Source organism: Babylonia areolata, chromosome 7 (genome assembly GCF_041734735.1).
Source record: "Babylonia areolata isolate BAREFJ2019XMU chromosome 7, ASM4173473v1, whole genome shotgun sequence".
NCBI lineage: Eukaryota > Metazoa > Mollusca > Gastropoda > Neogastropoda > Buccinidae > Babylonia > Babylonia areolata.
The window spans coordinates 44484925-44504227 of NC_134882.1; the positions used below are offsets into that span (position 1 = coordinate 44484925).

The 19303-nt window shown below is 44.3% G+C and overlaps 1 protein-coding gene across 2 annotated transcripts in view; it reads left to right on the forward strand.

The window, feature by feature from the left end:
• Nucleotides 1–19303, forward strand: part of LOC143284075 (DNA-binding protein SMUBP-2-like) — a 41204-nt gene that overhangs the window by 7305 nt on the left and 14596 nt on the right. For both annotated transcript variants that reach the window (XM_076590705.1, XM_076590704.1), the window contains exons 6-14: nucleotides 84–284; nucleotides 1876–2097; nucleotides 4030–4127; nucleotides 4925–5107; nucleotides 6685–6803; nucleotides 7607–7701; nucleotides 11116–11239; nucleotides 12734–12910; nucleotides 18618–18834. In XM_076590705.1, the coding sequence (XP_076446820.1) occupies nucleotides 84–284; nucleotides 1876–2097; nucleotides 4030–4127; nucleotides 4925–5107; nucleotides 6685–6803; nucleotides 7607–7701; nucleotides 11116–11239; nucleotides 12734–12910; nucleotides 18618–18834 (1436 nt within the window). The remainder of the gene's footprint in view (nucleotides 1–83; nucleotides 285–1875; nucleotides 2098–4029; nucleotides 4128–4924; nucleotides 5108–6684; nucleotides 6804–7606; nucleotides 7702–11115; nucleotides 11240–12733; nucleotides 12911–18617; nucleotides 18835–19303) is intronic.

Sequence of the window (19303 nt, forward strand, 5' to 3'; positions counted from 1 at the left end):
CACTGGAAGCTCAAAAACTAAAACTACCGGATAAAGTTGCATGGTACGGCAAGAGCGTTAAAATCCATGTCATGCGTGTTGAGGTGCTGGCTCTGGCCCCGTCCAATGTGGCGGTGGACAACATGGTGGAGCGACTGGGCGTGCGCCACAAACGCATTGTTCGCATCGGTCACCCCGCCCGCCTCCTGCCCCACATCGCCCCCTTCGCCCTGGACGCCATGGTGTCTGCCAACGACCAGACTGCACTGGCCGCTGATGCTCGACGTGACCTCAGCAATCTGCTGGTAAGTGTGGTGGTTGTAGCATATATATATATGTATGTATGTATGTATCCAGATATTAGTTATTTGACAACAATCCAGATATTATTTATTTGACAACAAACCCTGTTGCTGAATCCACAGTACATTTTAGTAACATCCCCGGAATTGGATAAGAGTTAGGCTCCCTTGGCTTACCAACCGCTGTATCTATAAATGCTTCTGTGAAACTAACTATGATCTAGATTTGTGATCCACACTCATACACAGATTACACAGAATATATTACAGTAGTGGTTGTCATGGCTGGAGAATGTTTGAGTTGGGTTACTGGGTCTCAGAACAGGTATGTCCACAAATGAAGAGTTTGTGCACCTGGGCAGCACTCTCAGATGTCATGGAGCAGGCACCGACATCAAGAGCAAGGCCAGAATTACCTTCATAATATTGAACAATGTGTGGAGATCCCTCCAGTACAGCACCAATACGGGACTGATAATGTTCCAGAGTTGTGTACTTTCCAGACTGCTCTTTTGCTCAGAATGCTGTAGGTACTGAAGTGATCTGACAAAGTTGTCAACCTTCCACACGAAAAATATCCAAAGACTGTTATGAATCTTTTCGCACAATACCATCTCAACAACTACTTTCTGTGTGCAATCTAAAGAAGAATGTGGAAAACATCATCATGAGAAGTGATGGAAACAGTATTGGACACATCATGTGAAGAGAGCAAGGTGACATCACCCACACAGCCCTGCACTGGACACCAGGAGATAGACGTAAGAGAGGAAGGCCAAAGAACACCTGGCACAGAACAGCCAACGAACTGGAAACCCTAAAGCACAGGGTACCCTTTGTAGACTGACCCAAAACAACAAGTGGTTGTCTTCATTGCTGCCTTACATGCCAGAGGTCATAATGGACATTAAGTAAGTAACTGGGTCTCAGAATGTAAAGTGAGCCCCCATTTAACACTTGGTACCTTGAGTACTGATGTATTCGTAATACCTGGTTGCTACCCTTGAACCATGTACGGGTATTTTCATACTGCAGTGGGCACATCCAGTCTCATTTTCGCATTCGGTGCTTTCAGCTCAGTAGCTTCAGCCTCCATGTTGTCCACCAGTGTTTCAAGGGAATTGAGCATGTTTTTGATGACTTGTGCATTTTGTGTATGATGTTTGGCTTAGACAGCACACTTAGCTGTTATAGGGCTGGTCCACAGAAACTGCAGTGGTGCTGTACTGACTGATGGAGTGCAAAGCTTTAACCATTACTACCATGACTTTGATGATTGGTTGGTATTTTGATTAGTCATGTTAGTGTACTTTAGCACGTTCTGTAGTAATGTTTGAAAGAAAACCATAATCAGATATTTGAAACAATAACATTATCATGCAGGATCTATGGATTTACTTACCGGACACCAAAAGCATGAGATTTTTGTCCATTTCTCATGAATTTGCAAATTGTCTGTTTTTCAGACTTCTTTTTTTTATTTTTTGCTTTGTTAAGGTATGCTGCATTGCATGCTTGTAAAGCTTCCAAGTTTATTGGGTTTTTTTTCAAAATGGGATTATTTTAACTTTTTTTCATATTTGGTGTACTGTAGGGACAGCTGAAAGGCAAACGTGGCCAGAGTCGATCAGGTATCCGTGAAGAGATGAAACAGCTGAGGCGTGAAGTGCGTCAGCGTGAAGAGGCCGCCACCCGTGAAATCCTTAGTCATGCTGACGTGGTGCTTGTGACCTTGACCTCTGCCTCTGCGGACTCCCCACTGAAACTTCTGGAGGAGAACCACTTTGAGCTGGTCGTCATTGATGAGTGTTCTCAGGTAGTATGTGTGTGTTTGTGTGTGTGTGTGTGTTGGGGAGAGAGAGAGAGAGAGAGAGAGAGAGAGATTAAGTACTTAGCTGACATCTCAAAAAAAATTAAATTACATGTAATCAGTAAATATTTTTGTCCTTGTTGTTAAGGTTAAGTATCTCTGTCCCTGTAGTTAATATTAAATCTTTCTGGCTCCAATGGTAAATCTTTCTGTCCCCATAGTTAACATTAAATATGTTGTCCTTGTAGTTGATATTAAGTATTTCTGTCCCTATAGTTAACATTAAATATTTGTCTTATTTCAGTCCCTATCACCCCATCTTCACACACACACACACACACACACACACACACACACACACACACACACACACACACAAATCCTCCCTCCTTGTTGCCGTGCCCCTGCCCTTTACCTCAAGATGAGAGGTTGTAATGTGAACTTACTGATGCACACAACACACTTACTGATGCACACAACACACTGATGCACACAAACTTGTGACAAGGAGGACAAGCATAGTAACGAAGTGACTGAATATGTTGTCACAATATCCATGCCTCATGGAACTGTGTTTCCTTCATGTTCATCAGCAAACATAACTATCTGAGCAAAATCTCTAGAATGTTTTATCACCGACTTCTTTTCACCATTGTTGTTGAGCATCAGCCATCAGAATGAAAGGTAAATTTTTGGAGAACAAAAATTGTGCATTCAATGAATATCGGTTCTTAAAAAAAATAAATAAATAAAAAATAAAATACCAACTCAGCAACAGATGATTCTATGGTACTACAGGGTTCACAAAAAGTTGAAAAAAAAAACTTGGGACTTCCACACCTTTTTTTTTGGTGGGGGGAGGGGGGGGGGGAGAATGGGGGGGAGAGGGGGACATGTGGAATTAAGCTGAATTTTTCGCAAACGTTGGTGTATGCAGCAAATGTAGTAATCATCACTCATAATCAGATGTGCTTTCTTGCAATTTTTTTTACAATGAAAATGCGCAGGTATTGTTTATAAACCACTGGATAACAGTAATTTTGGGGGTAGAAACATTGAATTTTTCAAACGCATTTTTCAAGGTGCAGGTGTGTATTAAACAATTGTTTTGTAATCAGTGAGAGCCAGGTGTGCATTAAACACCTGTTTTTGTATTCAGTGAGGGGCCAGGTGTGCATTAGACACCTGTTTTTGTATTCAGTGAGGGGCCAGGTGTGCATTAGACACCTGTTTTTGTATTCAGTGAGGGGCCAGGTGTGTATTAAACACCAGTTTTTGTATTCAGTGAGGGGCCAGGTGTGTATTAAACACCAGTTTTTGTATTCAGTGAGGGGCCAGGTGTGCATTAAACACCAGTTTTTGTATTCAGTGAGGGGCCAGGTGTGCATTAAACACCTATTTCTGTATTCAGTGAGGGGCCAGGTGTGTATTAAACACCAGTTTTTGTATTCAGTGAGGGGCCAGGTGTGTATTAAACACCTATTTCTGTATTCAGTGAGAAGCCATTGGTAGACCGTAGCATGACCTGCATGAATGAAATTATCTTTCAGTTGTTTTTTTAGCATTTTTTAAAAACCCAACAGAACCTGCTTTTATGAAGTGGTCCTTAACTTTTTGTGAAGTCAGTATAATTGTTGTTGTTGCCATTTGTTGTTATTTCTCCTTCTGTGTCACAGACAGGCGCTGGAGGCAGCCACGTTACACGGACATTGCTGTGTTGTTGTTACAGTTTCCATTCTTATAGTTACACAGATATATAAGCATGCACTCCAGGCCTCTGACAAGCACACTGGGGTATGCTGCTGTCAGGCATCTGTTTAGCAGATATGGTGTAGCATATGTGGATTTGTCCGAACGCAGTGACGCCTCCTTGAGAAACTGAAATTTTGAATTGAAAAAAAAAAAAATTGAAAATTGTTATTTCTGTGTGACTGACAGGCACTGGAGGCAGCGTGCTGGATGGGTCTGTTACATGGACGTCGCTGTGTGTTGGCTGGGGATCCCCATCAGCTGCCTCCCACCATCCTGTCCAAACAGTTAGGGCTCTGTCTGTCTGTCTGTGTGTCCATCTGTGTGTTTGTCCAAACAGTTAGTGCTCTGTCTGTCTGTCTGTGTGTCCGTCTTTGTGTTTGTCCAAACAGTTAGGGCTCTGTGTGTCTGTCCAAACAGTTAGTGCTCTGTCTGTCTGTGTGTCCGTCTGTGTGTTTGTCCAAACAGTTAGTGCTCTGTCTGTCTGTGTGTTTGTCCAAACAGTTAGTGCTCTGTCTGCCTGTGTGTCTGTCTGTCTGTCTGTCCAAACAGTTAGTGCTCTGTCTGTCTGTGTGTTTGTCTGTGTGTTTGTCCAAACAGTTAGTGCTCTGTCTGTCTGTGTGTCTGTCATAACAGTTACTGCTCTGTCTGTGTGTCCGTCTGTGTGTCTGTCCAAACAGTTATGCTCTGTGTGCCTCTCCAAACAGTTAGTGCTCTGTCTGTCTATCAAAACAGTTTGTACTCCATCCACACATTTAGTGCTCTGTCTGTCCATACATTTAGTGTTCTGTCTGTCTGTCCACACATTACTGTCTGTCCAAACGGTTAGTGCTCTGTCTGTCTGTCCACACAGTTAGTGCTCTGTCTGTCTGTCCACACAGTTAGTGTTCTGTCTGTCCACACATTACTGTCTGTCCAAACGGTTAGTGCTCTGTCTGTCCATACACACAGTTAGTGTTCTGTCTGTCCAACAGTTGGGGCTCTGACTGACTGTCCACACACTGCTCTGTATGTCCACACAGTTTTCTCTGACTGTCTGTCCAAACAGTTGATAAAGTATTCCGTGTCGTTTTGCTGTGATCAGGGCTGCAGCAGAAGGTCTGGGCGTGACGCTGATGGAGCGGGTGATGGAGGCTCACGGGGACAAAGTGGTGCGCATGCTGACCACCCAGTACCGCATGCACCGCCACATCATGCAGTGGTCTTCACAGCAGCTCTACCACAACAGGCTGCAGGCACACCCCTCTGTCGCCGCTCATCTCCTCAGGTCAGCTCTTGTTTGGGGATGCATCGTTTTGGGAATGCTTTATTCCAACGTCAATCCAGCTATTAAATAGCAATAGTTGATAATCCGATATATGACTGAAAACGAATGGCAGAGTGTATGTGTGTGTAATGTGATGTCTCAACTCAAAGTACTGTGAATTGCATACTATTATTGTATGTCTATATCATCTTTTAGTATACGGTTATGCCTATCCTTTAATTGTGATTATTATTGCATGTGCACAGCTGTGATTGTATATGATTTACTCAAAGTTACCTTTTAACTGTTTCCGTTGTTCTTGTCTACTATGATTATCAATTGTATGGATGGTTTGCTCTAGGTTGACATCTAAGTGTGTATGTATGTATGTGTGTGTGTGTGTGTGTGTGTGTGTGTGTGTGGTTTATCTATATACATGCTGAATGACTGTGATTTTCTGGTTTTTCTGTTTTACACCACATATGAATTTCTTTTGTAGAGATAATAAAGTATTCTGTATTCTGTACCATAGCTTGTGGTGCTTAGTCACACCCCTCTGTCACTGCTAATCTCCTCAGGTCAGGTCATGTTTGGGAATTACCACAGCTTGTGGTGATTAGTTGGATGGGATCGCAGATCGAGGTGACGCTACCTTTTTGTTACGTTTGCCTGTTAGTTTGTGGCCAGTGGAGGTGGTCCAAATAAAATGCGAAACATGACTGTGGAGTGTGTCTCCAGTATATTGATTTAGTTTCAGTCTCAAGGAGGTGTGAAGGTGTTTGGACTGATCCATAAATGCAGTACCACATCTACTGTAAAAAAAAATTAAAAAACAACAAAAAATGTGATGGAAAAAAGGAGATGATTGACCCAAGCATAAATCCAACATGTTGGTCAGGCCGTTTAAAGCCCACCACAGAAGTGAAGTCTCTCAGTTTCTTTCCCTCCTTTATCCTTTTTTCATTTTTTTCAAACTGTTGTCTTCTCCTCTTTGCTCGATCTGCTGATGGTGGCTTACGGTTGATGATGTCTGGGTTGGGTACTTCTGTGGTTGTGGGTTTGTATGACACCCAATGTATAAGGCATTCTTCATATCACCCCATTTCTGTTTGTGGTTACATAGCCACTGTCCCCTTGTTTTTTTCTTCTCTCTTTTTTTTTTTTTTTTTTTTTTTTTTGTATGGATTTATATTTAGGCAAAACTTTTTTGGGTATAAAGTTTCAGTATGCATCTGGGAAATTAAAATAAAGGAAGCTTTTTTTTTGCTTTTTTTTATAGATTTGCATTCATAATACATTACCAGTAATATACTTTATAGATATCTACCTCAGATTTGTTAATAGGATTGTATTTGTCATATCTTAAATTGTTTTATAAATGAATACCACCACTGCAAACAAACAAAAAGAAAGAAAATGGTGTTAACGGTTCAGTGATCTGAGACCTGTGGAAGAAAATGATGTTAACATTTCAGTGATCTGATCCACGTGGAAGAAAATGATGTTAACATTTCAGTGATCTGATCCACGTGGAAGAAAATGATGTTAACATTTCAGTGATCTGATCCATGTGGAAGAAAATGATGTTAATGTTTCAGTGATCTGAGCCATGTGGAAGAAGGGGAGACCACCTCAACGCCACTCCTCCTGGTAGACACGGCAGGGTGTCACATGACAGAACTGGACCTTCCTCATGAGGTGTCCAAGGGCAATGAAGGTATGCTGCCCTTCTTGGTTATGTTTGTCTATGTTGAGTGTCACGTTGTGCATGTATGTGAACTGCTGCCTTTAATGGTTAACTTTTTTTTTTTTCATGTGTGTGTGTTATGCATGGAAGTTGTCATTTTTGTGTTTAAATGCATTTTTCACTTCGGTTTTTATATTGTCCATCCCATTTGAGTGTATTTTACATGGAAATGCATTATATAAATTGATTTTTTTTTTTTTTTTTTTTTGCTGCCCCATCATCTGCACCGTTTCAGTGGCATTACTCCCACACCGCTCATTTAGATTAACCCCCATACACGGCCACACCTGGGTTCGTCCGTCACAGTTCCAGCTTCGGCAGTCCACAGGGAACCATCGACGTTAGGTCGCCAGGAGGCCACACACCAGAGGAGACCCTGCACTGCGGCTGAGTCACTTCGGTAGTGTTCAGTGGTGCCTGTTCTGTTTTAACGTACTTAGGACACCACCTACTAAGCCCCCTACTAACGACAATAATGGCTTAGTCGCGGAGCCAGACTGAGTGAGCGTCCCTCCCAGAGGGATGTTATTTCTATTATTAATAATGTATCTTGTTTTCCATTTGTATAGTTCAGCTTGCCTGTCATCATTTAGCATATAAGAAAATTTTGTTGAATCATCCTTGACTGAAGTATTCATTATATGCTCGTTTTTCCTCTGAGATCTGTTTCTAAACCTTCAACAGTTTGTAAGACTGTCACGAAAGGGGAAGGAGTGAAAAAAAGCAATTTTGAAGAACAGATGATGTATCATATAAAAGACTTGTGTTGACAGGAGAGGCAGACATCGTGGCAGCCCATGTGGAGCAGTTGGTGAAGGCTGGAATCTCACCTCAGGACATCGCTGTTATCGCCCCGTATAACTTACAGGTGGGGACATAATGCTGACACTTTTGGTACTCACTGGTGCACATTATCATGTTGTGATATTTACTTTAGATAAAAGTATTGTTTATGACATGTTTTTTGTTGTTGTTTTTCTTTGAAAGAAACGTTTACCCATTGGATGGTTCAGCCTTAGATAGGTCTTGTTGGTTGAGTTATCAACAGTAGTAACCTGAGTTCAGTTCAGGTGCTGTATGGTGCTTTTTTTTGTTTTTGCTTTTTTTTTGCTTTTTTTTTTCTTGGAAAGAAATGCTTACCTGTTGATTGGTTCAGCCTTAGATAGCTCTTGTTGGTTGAATTATCAACAGTAGTAACCTGAGTTCAGTTCAGGTGCTGTATGGTGCTTTTTTCTTTCTTTTTTTTCCTTCTTTTTTTTTTTTTCTTGGAAAGAAATGTTTACCCATTGTATGGTTCAGCCTTAGATAGGTCTTGTTGGTTGAATTATCAACAGTAGTAACCTGAGTTCAGTTCAGGTGCTGTATGGTGCTTTTTTCTTTCTTTTTTTTCCTTCTTTTTTTTTTTCTTGGAAAGAAATGTTTACCCATTGGATGGTTCAGCCTTAGATAGGTCTTGTTGGTTGAATTATCAACAGTAGTAACCTGAGTTCAGTTCAGGTGCTGTATGGTGCTTTTTTTCTTTTTTTTCTTTTTTCTTGGAAAGAAATGTTTACCTGTTGATTGGTTCAGCCTTAGATAGCTCTTGTTGGTTGAGTTATCAACAGTAGTAACCTGAGTTCAGTTCAGGTGCTGTATGGTGATGTGCTATGTAAATACTGTAGGTACGGCACTGCAGTTGTGGTGAAAACTCTACAGGAGACGCTTGATGATGTGAGGATTTACTGAACCAACTTCCAGACATTGTTATTGGTTGAGACTGCAGTTGCCTTAGCTTCTGCTGCATGTACAGAGAATTTCCTTTTACTCTCACATTCACTGAAGCAGTGTTTTTATTTGTCTCTGATCAGTTTTTGAGATTTATTCAGCTTGATTGATAGCAAGTATCTGCTGATTTATTTAGTTGTAAAACTGTTGAAAAACTAACCCCTGTAATTTAAATATTATTTTTTCTTTGTCATTCTTCTTTTTCTTGGGTTCATGGTCTGCAACTCCCACATTCACTCATATATACGCGAGTGGGCTTTTACATGTATGACCGTTTATACCCTGCCATGTAGGCAGCCGTACTCCATTTTCGGGGGTGTACATGCTGGGTATGTTCTTGGTTCCATAACCCACCAAACGCTGACATGGATTACAGGACCTTTAACTTGCATATTTGATCTTCAGCTTGTGTATACACACGAAAGGGGTTTATTCACAAGCAGGTCTGCACATAATGTTGACCTGAGAGATCAGAAAAATTTCCACCCGTTACCCACCTGGCGCCGTTACGAGATTCGAACCCAGGACCCTCAGATTGAAAGTCCAACACTTGATCCACTCGACTGTTGCGCCCGTCTGCTATTACTTCAATGTGCAGAATGAAGAAAAAGGTTCAGTGGTTGGAAAGTTACAGGTGGTTTAATGTGTACAACATACATTTCTTGTTTTTCTTTGATCATAAATGTATGATGTTAACAGAGTGGTAAATTACGATTCACAACACTGTGGTCAGATCTGTAGTGATCCCTTATCAATTATCAAAACATGTACATAACATTTGACAAATGTCATCTCTTACAAATACATGTTTTCAATAGAAAGAAGTGATGTATTATCACTTTATGGAAAATTGTGTGTTTCAGTAATTATGTTTTAATCTTTATGGAACATGTTTTTCAAAGTAAGCAATGTGATTTATTGAAATGTCTTTGAGAAGTGTGTTCCTTATCTTGTTGTAATTTATCACTACAGTGCAGTGCCATCTGTATCTTTTTTTTCTGTCTGCAAATGTTGTTTTGTTTCAGTCAAAGTGGATTTTGCTACAGAATTTTGCCGGGGACAACCTTTTTGTTGCTGTGTGATTCTTTTATGTTTGCTTATGCTTGCTGAGCACAAGACCTCGGTTTATCGTCTCATCTAAATGACTAGTGTCCAGACCACCACTCAGCATCTAGTGGAGAGGAAGAAGATTCTGATGTTTGTGGGATTTGATCCTGTACCCTCAGATTCTCTCATTTCCTAGCTTGATGTACTACCACCAGGCCACCCCTCTACATGTGCATGATTGTGAACCATTATTTGTATTTTGTATTTGTATTTGTATTTCTTTTTATCACAACAGATTTCTCTGTATGAAATTCGGGCTGCTCTCCCTAGGCAGAGCGTGTCGCTACACTACAGCGCCACCCATTTTTTATGTATTTTTTCCTGTGTGCAGTTTTATTTGTTTTTCCTATCAAAGTGGATTTTTCTACAGAATTTTGCCAGGAACAACCTTTTTGTTGCTGTGGGTTCTTTTACGTGCGCTAAGTGCATGCTGCACACGGGACCTCGGTTTATCGTCTCATCCAAATGACTAGAGTCCAGACCACCACTCAAGGTCTTGTGGAGGGGGAGAAAATATCGGCGGCTGAGCCATGATTCAAACCAATGCACAAAGATTCTCTCGCTTCCTGTGCAGACGCGTTACCTCTTGGCCATCACTCCACACATGGATTCTTTCTTTCAACATAAGCATTGAACATGTTAATGTGAAGGCTTAGTGGTAACGTGTCCGCCGTGAAAGCTAGAGAGTCTTAGTGCACAGGATGGAACCCCACACTTTCCAGTGTTTCTTACTCCCTCCACAAGACCTTGAGTGGTGGTCTGGATGCTAGATATTTAGATGAGACAATAAACCAAGGTCTTGTGTGTAGCATGTACTCAGTACATGTCCCTGGCAAAATCATGTAGAAAAATCCATGTAGGGTTGACACTGGCAAAACCATGCAGAAAAATCCAAAACCATGTAAAAAAAAAAAAAAAAAAAAAAAAAAAATCCATGTAATGTTGTCCCTGGCAAAATCATGTAGGATTGTCCCTGGCAAAACCATGTAGAAAAATCCATGTAGTGTTGTCCCTGGCAAAATCATGTAAAAAAATCCATGTAGGGTTGTCCCTGGCAAAATCATGTAAAAAAATCCATGTAGGGTTGTCCCTGGCAAAATCATGTAAAAAAAAAAATCCATGTAGGGTTGCCCCTGGCAAATTTATGTAAAAAAAATCCACTTTGATAGGAAAACAAATTCAGTTCAGTTCAGTTCAAAATAATTTATTGTCTCCTTCAACCAAAACAGAAAATTTTCTTTTGGCTCACTTAGAATTCACCTGCAGGCTGGGGGAGGAGGAAAAAAAAAAAAGGCGTTGTACTCATACAACACGCTCTCCCAAGGGGAGAGCAACCTGAAATCCACTCAGAGAAATGTGTTTTGACAGAGTACAATGTAGTACAGTGACAGCCTCACCTCCTGTGATGCAGGTGGAGTTGCTCCGACAGCGGCTGTCTGCACAGTACCCCGGCTTGGAGATCAAGTCAGTGGATGGGTTCCAGGGCAGGGAGAAGGAGGCTGTGGTCATCTCCTTTGTCAGAAGCAATGACAAAAGTCAGTGTAATGATAATCATGGTAATGTTAATAATAATGATAATAGTGACAATAAGGATACTACTACTACTACTGACTGTTGGCATCCGTCTGTCGCAGGAGACAATGGAACTCTGCACCTTGTTCAGTCAAGTTGTTGAGTTGCAGCGCATGCTACCACTACTGATGATAATAATAGTAATAATAATAATAATAATGATAAGGATACTACTACTGCTAATGATAATAATAAGATTACTATAACTGCTACTGATGATGATAATGATGATGATTGTAATAAAGTGTTTGTATGATATTCAGTCATGTCCAAATATGACCAACAGAGCAGCAGTGGAGGCAGCTGCTGTTCTCACTTATCTGGGCTAGAAGTTGATTACAGCGGAGAGTGTTTTGCCCAAGTTACATCCCCACTCTCTCAGTCAAGAGGTCTTTTGGACAGTTGCATGAGGATTGTCCCCACAGGCCACTTAGCTCCCAAGGCTGCAGGACTAAGAACTGGTGCAGTCAAATAATGACAGCACATTTATATAGTGGTTTCAAATCTTTCAGAGCGCATTACAATAACACATCTGACATGAAACACCCAAGAACATGCACACACGTGTGCACACGGTTTAGGATCCATAGACCACAGAATAAGTTTTTCATGGAAACTTGTTTGCAGCAGTAAGCGTTTGTTGTGGTTATGTTTCCCTCTCTCTTTCTCATGCCTTACATTTTCTTTTTATGATATAGTTTTGTGTCAGTGAGTCATTGAAAGTAATGTTGTTATATCATTTCTGTGCTTCAAGTGTGTGTGTGTGTGTGTGTGTGTGTGTGTGTGAATAAGAAGAGCATCAATGACACATCCAAATCAGAAAAAACAAACAAGCAAGCAAAACACACACTCACACAAAGAAAGTTGGAAGAGGGGAAAAAGTTGATAGCATGTCAGTATCTGGAAGAGGATCTGATTTTATGTGAATGGCCAGGTTACTTCTTGGTCTAGTTATGTTGTATGAGATAGCCAATTTGTTCTTTCTACTTTTATTTTTTGTGTTAGGAGGAAGGTGGCAGAATGGTTAAGACGCTTTTCCACAAATAGTGTCCGTTAGGGTCTGGGTTTGAATTCAGGTCTTCCTCTTTAGCTTAAGTTGAACTTGAAAATCAAACAGGGGTCTTGTCATTTAGATGAGATGATAAGCAGGGGTCTTGTGTGCGATACGCACTTGGCACACTGTAAAAGAGCCCCTAGCAACATAAGTGTCAATTCTGTAGAAAAAATCCCCTCTGTCAGGTACTCAAATATATATATGCATGCACTCAAGGCCTGACTAGCGTTTGGGTTATTCTTCTGGTCAGAGGATTCTACTTAGCAGATGTGGTGTAGTGTATATGGAACTGTCTGAATGCAGTGATTCCTCCTTGTAGTATATATGGCATTGTGTGAACGCAGTGATGCCTCCTTGAGAAACTGAAACTGGAACTGAAAGTGATGTGTCTGTTGGTGTGCAGGGGAAGTGGGTTTTCTGTCTGACAAGCGAAGAATCAACGTGGCTGTCACGAGAGCCCGGCGACATCTTGCCGTGATTTGTGACAGTGACACTGTCAACGCTGACCCATTTCTGCGCTCTTTGCTGGACTACATGAGCTCCACTGGCCAGGTGTGGTCAGCCCACCAGTTTATACAGGGTAGGTTGTGTGTGTGTGGGGGGGTTGACTGGAAGAGTGTGTGTGTGTATGTTGACTGGAAGAGCGTGTGTGTGTGTGTGTTTACTGGTCATATTCAGTTCATTTCAAGAGACTTTATTATCAGGTTCAAGCAGTTCAAACAGAACAAATTCTCTGGAAACTTATTTACAGATATAAAACAGACAGAGCAAAACTGAGTCTTGTGTCTGCAATCGAGTCAAACCCCCTCACTACTTGCGTTTGTAGATGGTGTTATGTTGTGGTAATGTATAAAAGTATCTAAGTTCAGCTGTTCGCATATTTCACTGTGAAACTTTTTTTTTTTTTTTTTTAAACAAAGAAAAGAAACCAAAAAAAAACCAAAAAAAACCACAGAAGAGAAAATTGAAAAATAATCATTTCTGTGTCCTTCAGAGAAAATATCAGACCAAAGACGTATTTTGGTGATTTCAAAGTGTCTCATAAATTAAAGTTTTGGTGTCATATACTGTACCATGTCAAACTGATGCAAACTAGGCCTATTGGTTTGCTCTGCTTGGCCAAATTTCGCGCGGCTAACAGTGAAAAGACGGGACCACCGCTCTCAGCCAATCAAACGCCTCTAAAAACTATAAGCGCTTAATCATTCCTTTGGCCAAGGCTCTCCACGCCATCTTGTCAGGTTTACGCTCTGTCTCGTCTTACGCTTTTTTCGGCTGTTCAGCGTATCCTTTTGGCCTTATTTTGTTGCATGCGGCTTGTGTTTATTGTATTCTTACATTCTGTGTACTCGATTCGACTCGGCACCCTCGATTCGTTCGATTTTTTCTGCCTCTAAGTCGATCCTGTCTTTCCTTTCTCTGTTGGGGGTCGGATTTTCGCTGGGTGCCTAAGCGCAGGTTCCATGCCTCGTGTGCCATACCACGAAGGCAGGGAATCATGATGCTGGGATTGAGACTCGGTAAGAGACTCTCCCAGGCCCGGAGCTCATGATTCCTCCCGATACGGACCGCGGCGATGCGTCGTTAGACGCTGATCGCGGAGGCGACGTTCGTACCAGTAAAACGGTCATGAAGGGGACCGGGGGGGAAAGAGGTACGAGCGTCGCCTCCCGAGGTGTCCCAGCGCGAGGCAGGGAGAAGGGTGAATGGCAAGTCATCTCCGTGCTGTGGGGACTCGCAGCTAGGCGCGGACTCCCGAGGGGAGGCCGCGCCCGGCCATTACCCGGGTCCCCACTCGGAGACGGCCCTCGCGTGCCCCATTGTTGTTCCCCCTCCTCCCTTCTCTGTCGACCCCCCTCCCCCACCTCCTTTTGGGGGGGGAGAAAAATTTGGTTCCGGGGGGGGACCTCTACTTTGCCCACCCCGGGCCAAGCCACCCCAGTCTCCCCACGGGAGGGGATTCGGGGCGCGTGGCAACCTGCTCTGCAGGTCTTCCCGCTATCCGGCCGGTCTCCCCTGCTGGGGGAGGCCTGTGCGTGTCAGGCGGTTCCGGGCAGTCAGCCCGCTCGTCTTCGGGCGGGACTGACACCCAAGTCGGACCTGACCTCCCTCCGACTTGGCCAGGTTGTTCCCTTCATGGAGGTCAATGCACCAGTGACCCTTGGGGTTTGGGTCACAGTATGGCTGGTGCCCACGGGTAGTTAACCCCATTCTACCCGTACTGGGGCGCATCTAGGGTGCACACTGGGTTGCCGGGAGCACCAAGGGCCAGCCCCTTGTCTGCTCCCCACCGGACCCAACCCAGCACATCTCACAGGGTGACACACACAGCCCCGACAAGTGGGATCGACTTCTTGTCGGTCAGATCGAGCTCCTCGACCAATATTGCCACTCTGTCCACAAATCGGGCCTCTGTCAACCCACAGGTGACCACCACGGGCACAACGGCCTCCTTGTCAGGACCGACGGCTGCTCAGGGGCCCTACTCGGCCCGGCGGAGCCGGCAGTCCCCACCTGCCCAGCCCTCGGTCCTACAGTGAGATGAGTGGGTGTTTGTCCCCACACAGCACTCGTGGGTCACTCTTGCATCCAGGGACGCCCTCTCTGAAAAGGTGTGGCACCCACCATCCCAAGCATGGTTGGACCTACGGTCCACACGCTCCCCACCCGCTTCAGGTGTCAAGGACATAACAGTGGCGGCCATGGTCCCGGCTCGGGATCGTCCCAGCTCATCCCGCTGGGCTGACCACAGCTCACAGGACGCCCCAGTGGGTACATCCACTTGGGATGGCACCCAGCAGGGGATGGACTGCGAACAAGAGTGGGAGCCCCTGTCTTCGGATGAGGACGAACAAGCAGATGAGCACTCTTCGCCCACATCCCAGGGGGGACAGATTGAGCCCGTGCCTCCCTAGGGACCAGCCTGAACCAAACTCGGACTTTGCCGAGCTCGAACTGACCCTCCCCAATAGGGCCACGTATGCCGAATCAGTCCCTCAGGCTACTTTGTTACCCTTGACCCTCCTTACGCCATGTGACTCTAACTCCAGAACCACAAGGCAACTCAGAGTGCCAGAAATGGTGCAGGTATGGCTTATTAAGTCAGCCCGCACTGTCAGGGGTGCTGCTTCCATCCCTCCTCCAGGCAGGGAGTCCCTCTCTGCCCCGGGCGCCTTTTCCCCGGGAAAGTTTCTTAAAGATTCCTCCAAGGGAGGGTTGTGGTCCTGGTACACACAGGACCACCCTGCCTACAGCGGAGCAGAGCCCTCCGCACAGGACAGGATGTTGGTCTCACAGCGCACCATCTTCCCCACTTCAGCTAACCTATCCTTTAAAACGTTAGCAGAGTGGGACAAATTGGCCCGCTGCTGCCCCCTCGAGGTTTCCACGGCGTACACCTTCGACACGTTCCTTCACAGGGCCAATGAGCTGTGGGAACAGTGTCCAGTTAATCAGGACAAGGGGTCTCCTTCCTCTGTCCCGCCGGGCCTCTTCACCGACCAGAGGTTACACGCTTTTGGCAATAGGGTAGCATCTGGTCTCACGGCAGCTGCAGACACAGCTACCAGCCTTCACTTCAATACTGTGCTAGCGCGGCGTGAGTCCTGTGTCTGCAATCGAGTCAAACCCCCTCACTACTTGCGTTTGTAGATGGTGTTATGTTGTGGTAATGTATATCTAAGTTCAGCTGTTCGCATATTTCACTGTGAAACTTTTTTTTTTTTTTTTTAAACAAAGAAAAGAAACCAAAAAAAAACCAAAAAAAAACCACAGAAGAGAAAATTGAAAAATAATCATTTCTGTGTCCTTCAGAGAAAATATCAGACCAAAGACGTATTTTGGTGATTTCAAAGTGTCTCATAAATTAAAGTATTTCAGTTATCAGATAGTCAAATTTCATTGTGATATGTTTATTTGAACTTAGCTTCAGCATTGAAGTTTTATTTCAGTCTGTTCATTTGTTGGTTTTAACTTGATCATTTTTTCCTTTGCACGAGGAGTTTCCTTGACTGGATGATTTAGATCCTCTCATTCACTTGTTCTGACTGTTTAGTCTCTTATCAGTGTATCTCAGTGTTAGTTGAAATGAGTTTGTCCTTATGATGGTGATTGGTGATGGGTCTGTCCATGCCTGACCTTTGTCTACATTCTAGTGTGTGTTATACATGTACATTATATTTCTGCTCCTTTTGCTGTCACAAATGGTGTCAAGCAAGGCTGCGTCCTGGCTCCAACGCTGTTCAGCCTCATGTTCTCTGCAATGCTTACTGATGCCTTCAGAGATGGCGATGTTGGAATCGGCCTAAAGTACCGAACAGATGGCAAGTTGTTTAACCTCAAAAGGCTTCAAGCAAAAACGAAGGTCATGACAGACATCATCAGAGACTTTTTGTTTGCTGATGATTGTGCCCTCAACGCTGGATCTGAAGCTGACATGTAACTCAGCGTCGACAAGTTTGCCACTGCCAGCAGGAACTTCGGCCTTACCATCAGCACGAGGAAAACTGAAGTTCTCCATCAGCCAGCCCCAGGGAAACCCTACGTTGAGCCCAACATCACAGTCAACGGTCAGAGACTCAATGCGGTGGAGCGGTTCACATACCTTGGCAGCACACTGTCACGAAATGCGACCATCGACGATGAAGTGAACGTCAGGATTGCAAGAGCAAGCGCAACTTTTGGCAGACTCAGTGCAAATGTCTGGAACAGAAGAGGCATTAGTCTTGAGACCAAGCTAAAGGTCTACAGAGCAGTAGTTCTCCCCACACTACTGTACGCCTGCGAAACTTGGACAGTGTACCAACGACATGCCAAGAAGCTGAACCACTTCCACACAACATGCCTCAGGAAGCTACTGAACATCAAGTGGCAAGACAGGACCCCAGACACAGAGGTGCTCGCAAAAGCCACCCTTCCCAGCATCTTCACCATCCTGATGCAGTCCCAGCTTCGCTGGGCTGGACACGTGGCGCGCATGCCAGACCATCGGCTGCCCAAAAGGCTCTTCTATGGCGAGCTGCAACAAGGGAAGAGATCACGTGGAAGTCAGAAGAAGCGCTTCAGAGATACTCTGAAAGTCTCTCTTGAAGCGTTTGATATCAACCCTGACTCCTGGGAGGAATCTGCAGTGGACCGTGACAAATGGCGCGCTGCTGTGCACAAAGGCACCAAGTTGTGCGAGGCCAACAGGACTGCAGCAGCTGTTCAGAAGAGGCAGGCCAGAAAGTCACGGGCAAACAAGCTCCCTGACAATGATATGCCTGTCTTTGTCTGCCCCAACTGTCAGCGAACATTTCGTGCGCAGATTGGACTATTTAGCCATCTGCGCATTCACAGATAGATTCATAAGCATCCTCCCCCCCGCCCCACCACCACCCTCCCCCCATCCCCCAGCTGGATGACAACGATGGTCATCATCGATCTCGATGGACACACCACCACAGTGTGTGTTATACATGTACATTATATTTTTTTGATTATCTTTTTGTCTTTATGAAATTCAGTCTGCTTTCCCTCGGGAGAGCACATTGCTACAGAACAGCCCCCCCCCCTTCCTCCAGGCCTCCCTTTCCCTTTTTCTGCCTGCAAGTGTACTTGTTTTACTATCAAAGTGGATTTTCCTGTAGAACTTTGCCAGGGACATCTGCTGTTGTTGGTTCTTTATGTGTGCTAAGTGCACGCTGCACACAGGATCTAGTTTCATTGTCTTGTCACGTGTGTGTGTGTTCACATGCCATAACTTTGTTTAGATGGACTGGTGAAGGTTTATCGTCTTGTCAAGGGCCTGTGTGTACATGCTTTGACTTAAGAGATGGGCTTGTTTTTTCATCTCATTAAGTGCCTGTGCATCCATGCTTAACAGATAGCCTCAGTTTATCGTCTCATCACGTGCCTGTGTGTCCATGCTTTAACAGATAGCCTCAGTCTATCGTCTCATCACGTGCCTGTGTGTCCATGCTTTAACAGATAGCCTCAGTCTATCGTCTCATCACGTGCCTGTGTGTCCATGCTTTAACAGATAGCCTCAGTCTATCATCTCATCACGTGCCTGTGTGTCCATGCTTTAACAGATAGCCTCAGTTTATCGTCTCATCACGTGCCTGTATGTCCATGCTTTAACAGATAGCCTCAGTCTATCGTCTCATCACGTGCCTGTGTGTCCATGCTTTAACAGATAGCCTCTCTTTATCGTCTCATCATGTGCCTGTGTGTCCATGCTTTAACAGATAGCCTCTCTTTATCATCTCATCGTGTGCCTGTGTGTCCATGCTTTTAACTTTGTTCAGAGGGACTGGTGACAGAGTGCAGCACGCGCCCAGAACGCCTGGACAACCTGCTATCAGAGGGCGCCACCGCCCCGGCAGGACAAAAGCCCCGCAAGGAAAGGGCAGCGTCAGGGGCAGGGAGAGGGAAGGGGAAGAGAGGAAAGGGGGATCAACAGAAACAGGATGCCGCCAAGCACCCCCCACCAGGTGCACCACAGAGGGAGCAAGGTGGCAGAGGGTGAGCCATGGTTTGGTTGAAGTTGAGTCCATAATCAGAATAATTTTATTATATTATCTCAGAGAAATTATGTGTAAATATATGATATATGATGAATGTATGATAGTTTTTTTGTGTGTGACCATTAGAACAGCAGTGGAGGCAACTCATGTCCCAGCTGCCTGGGCTGGAATTAGATTATTGTGGAGAGTGTCTTACCCAAGTTACGTCCCCACTTTCTCAGCCAAGAGGTTTTTTTCGGACAGTTAGTGTTGGATTGGTTCCCAAAGACCAACTAGCCCCCAGTGCAATCTTGCCTCCAGTTTGAGAGTCAGAGTACTTCACAAAATACTAAGCTGCGAATGAAAACTATTGTAGTGGAGAAACCAGTGATCATACAGCAGTCTCTTTGATGTTGGTCCAACTGTAAGCTTTCTGTCAGTCTGTGATATAAGCAGGGTACAGGGTTCACAAAAAGTTATGAACCATT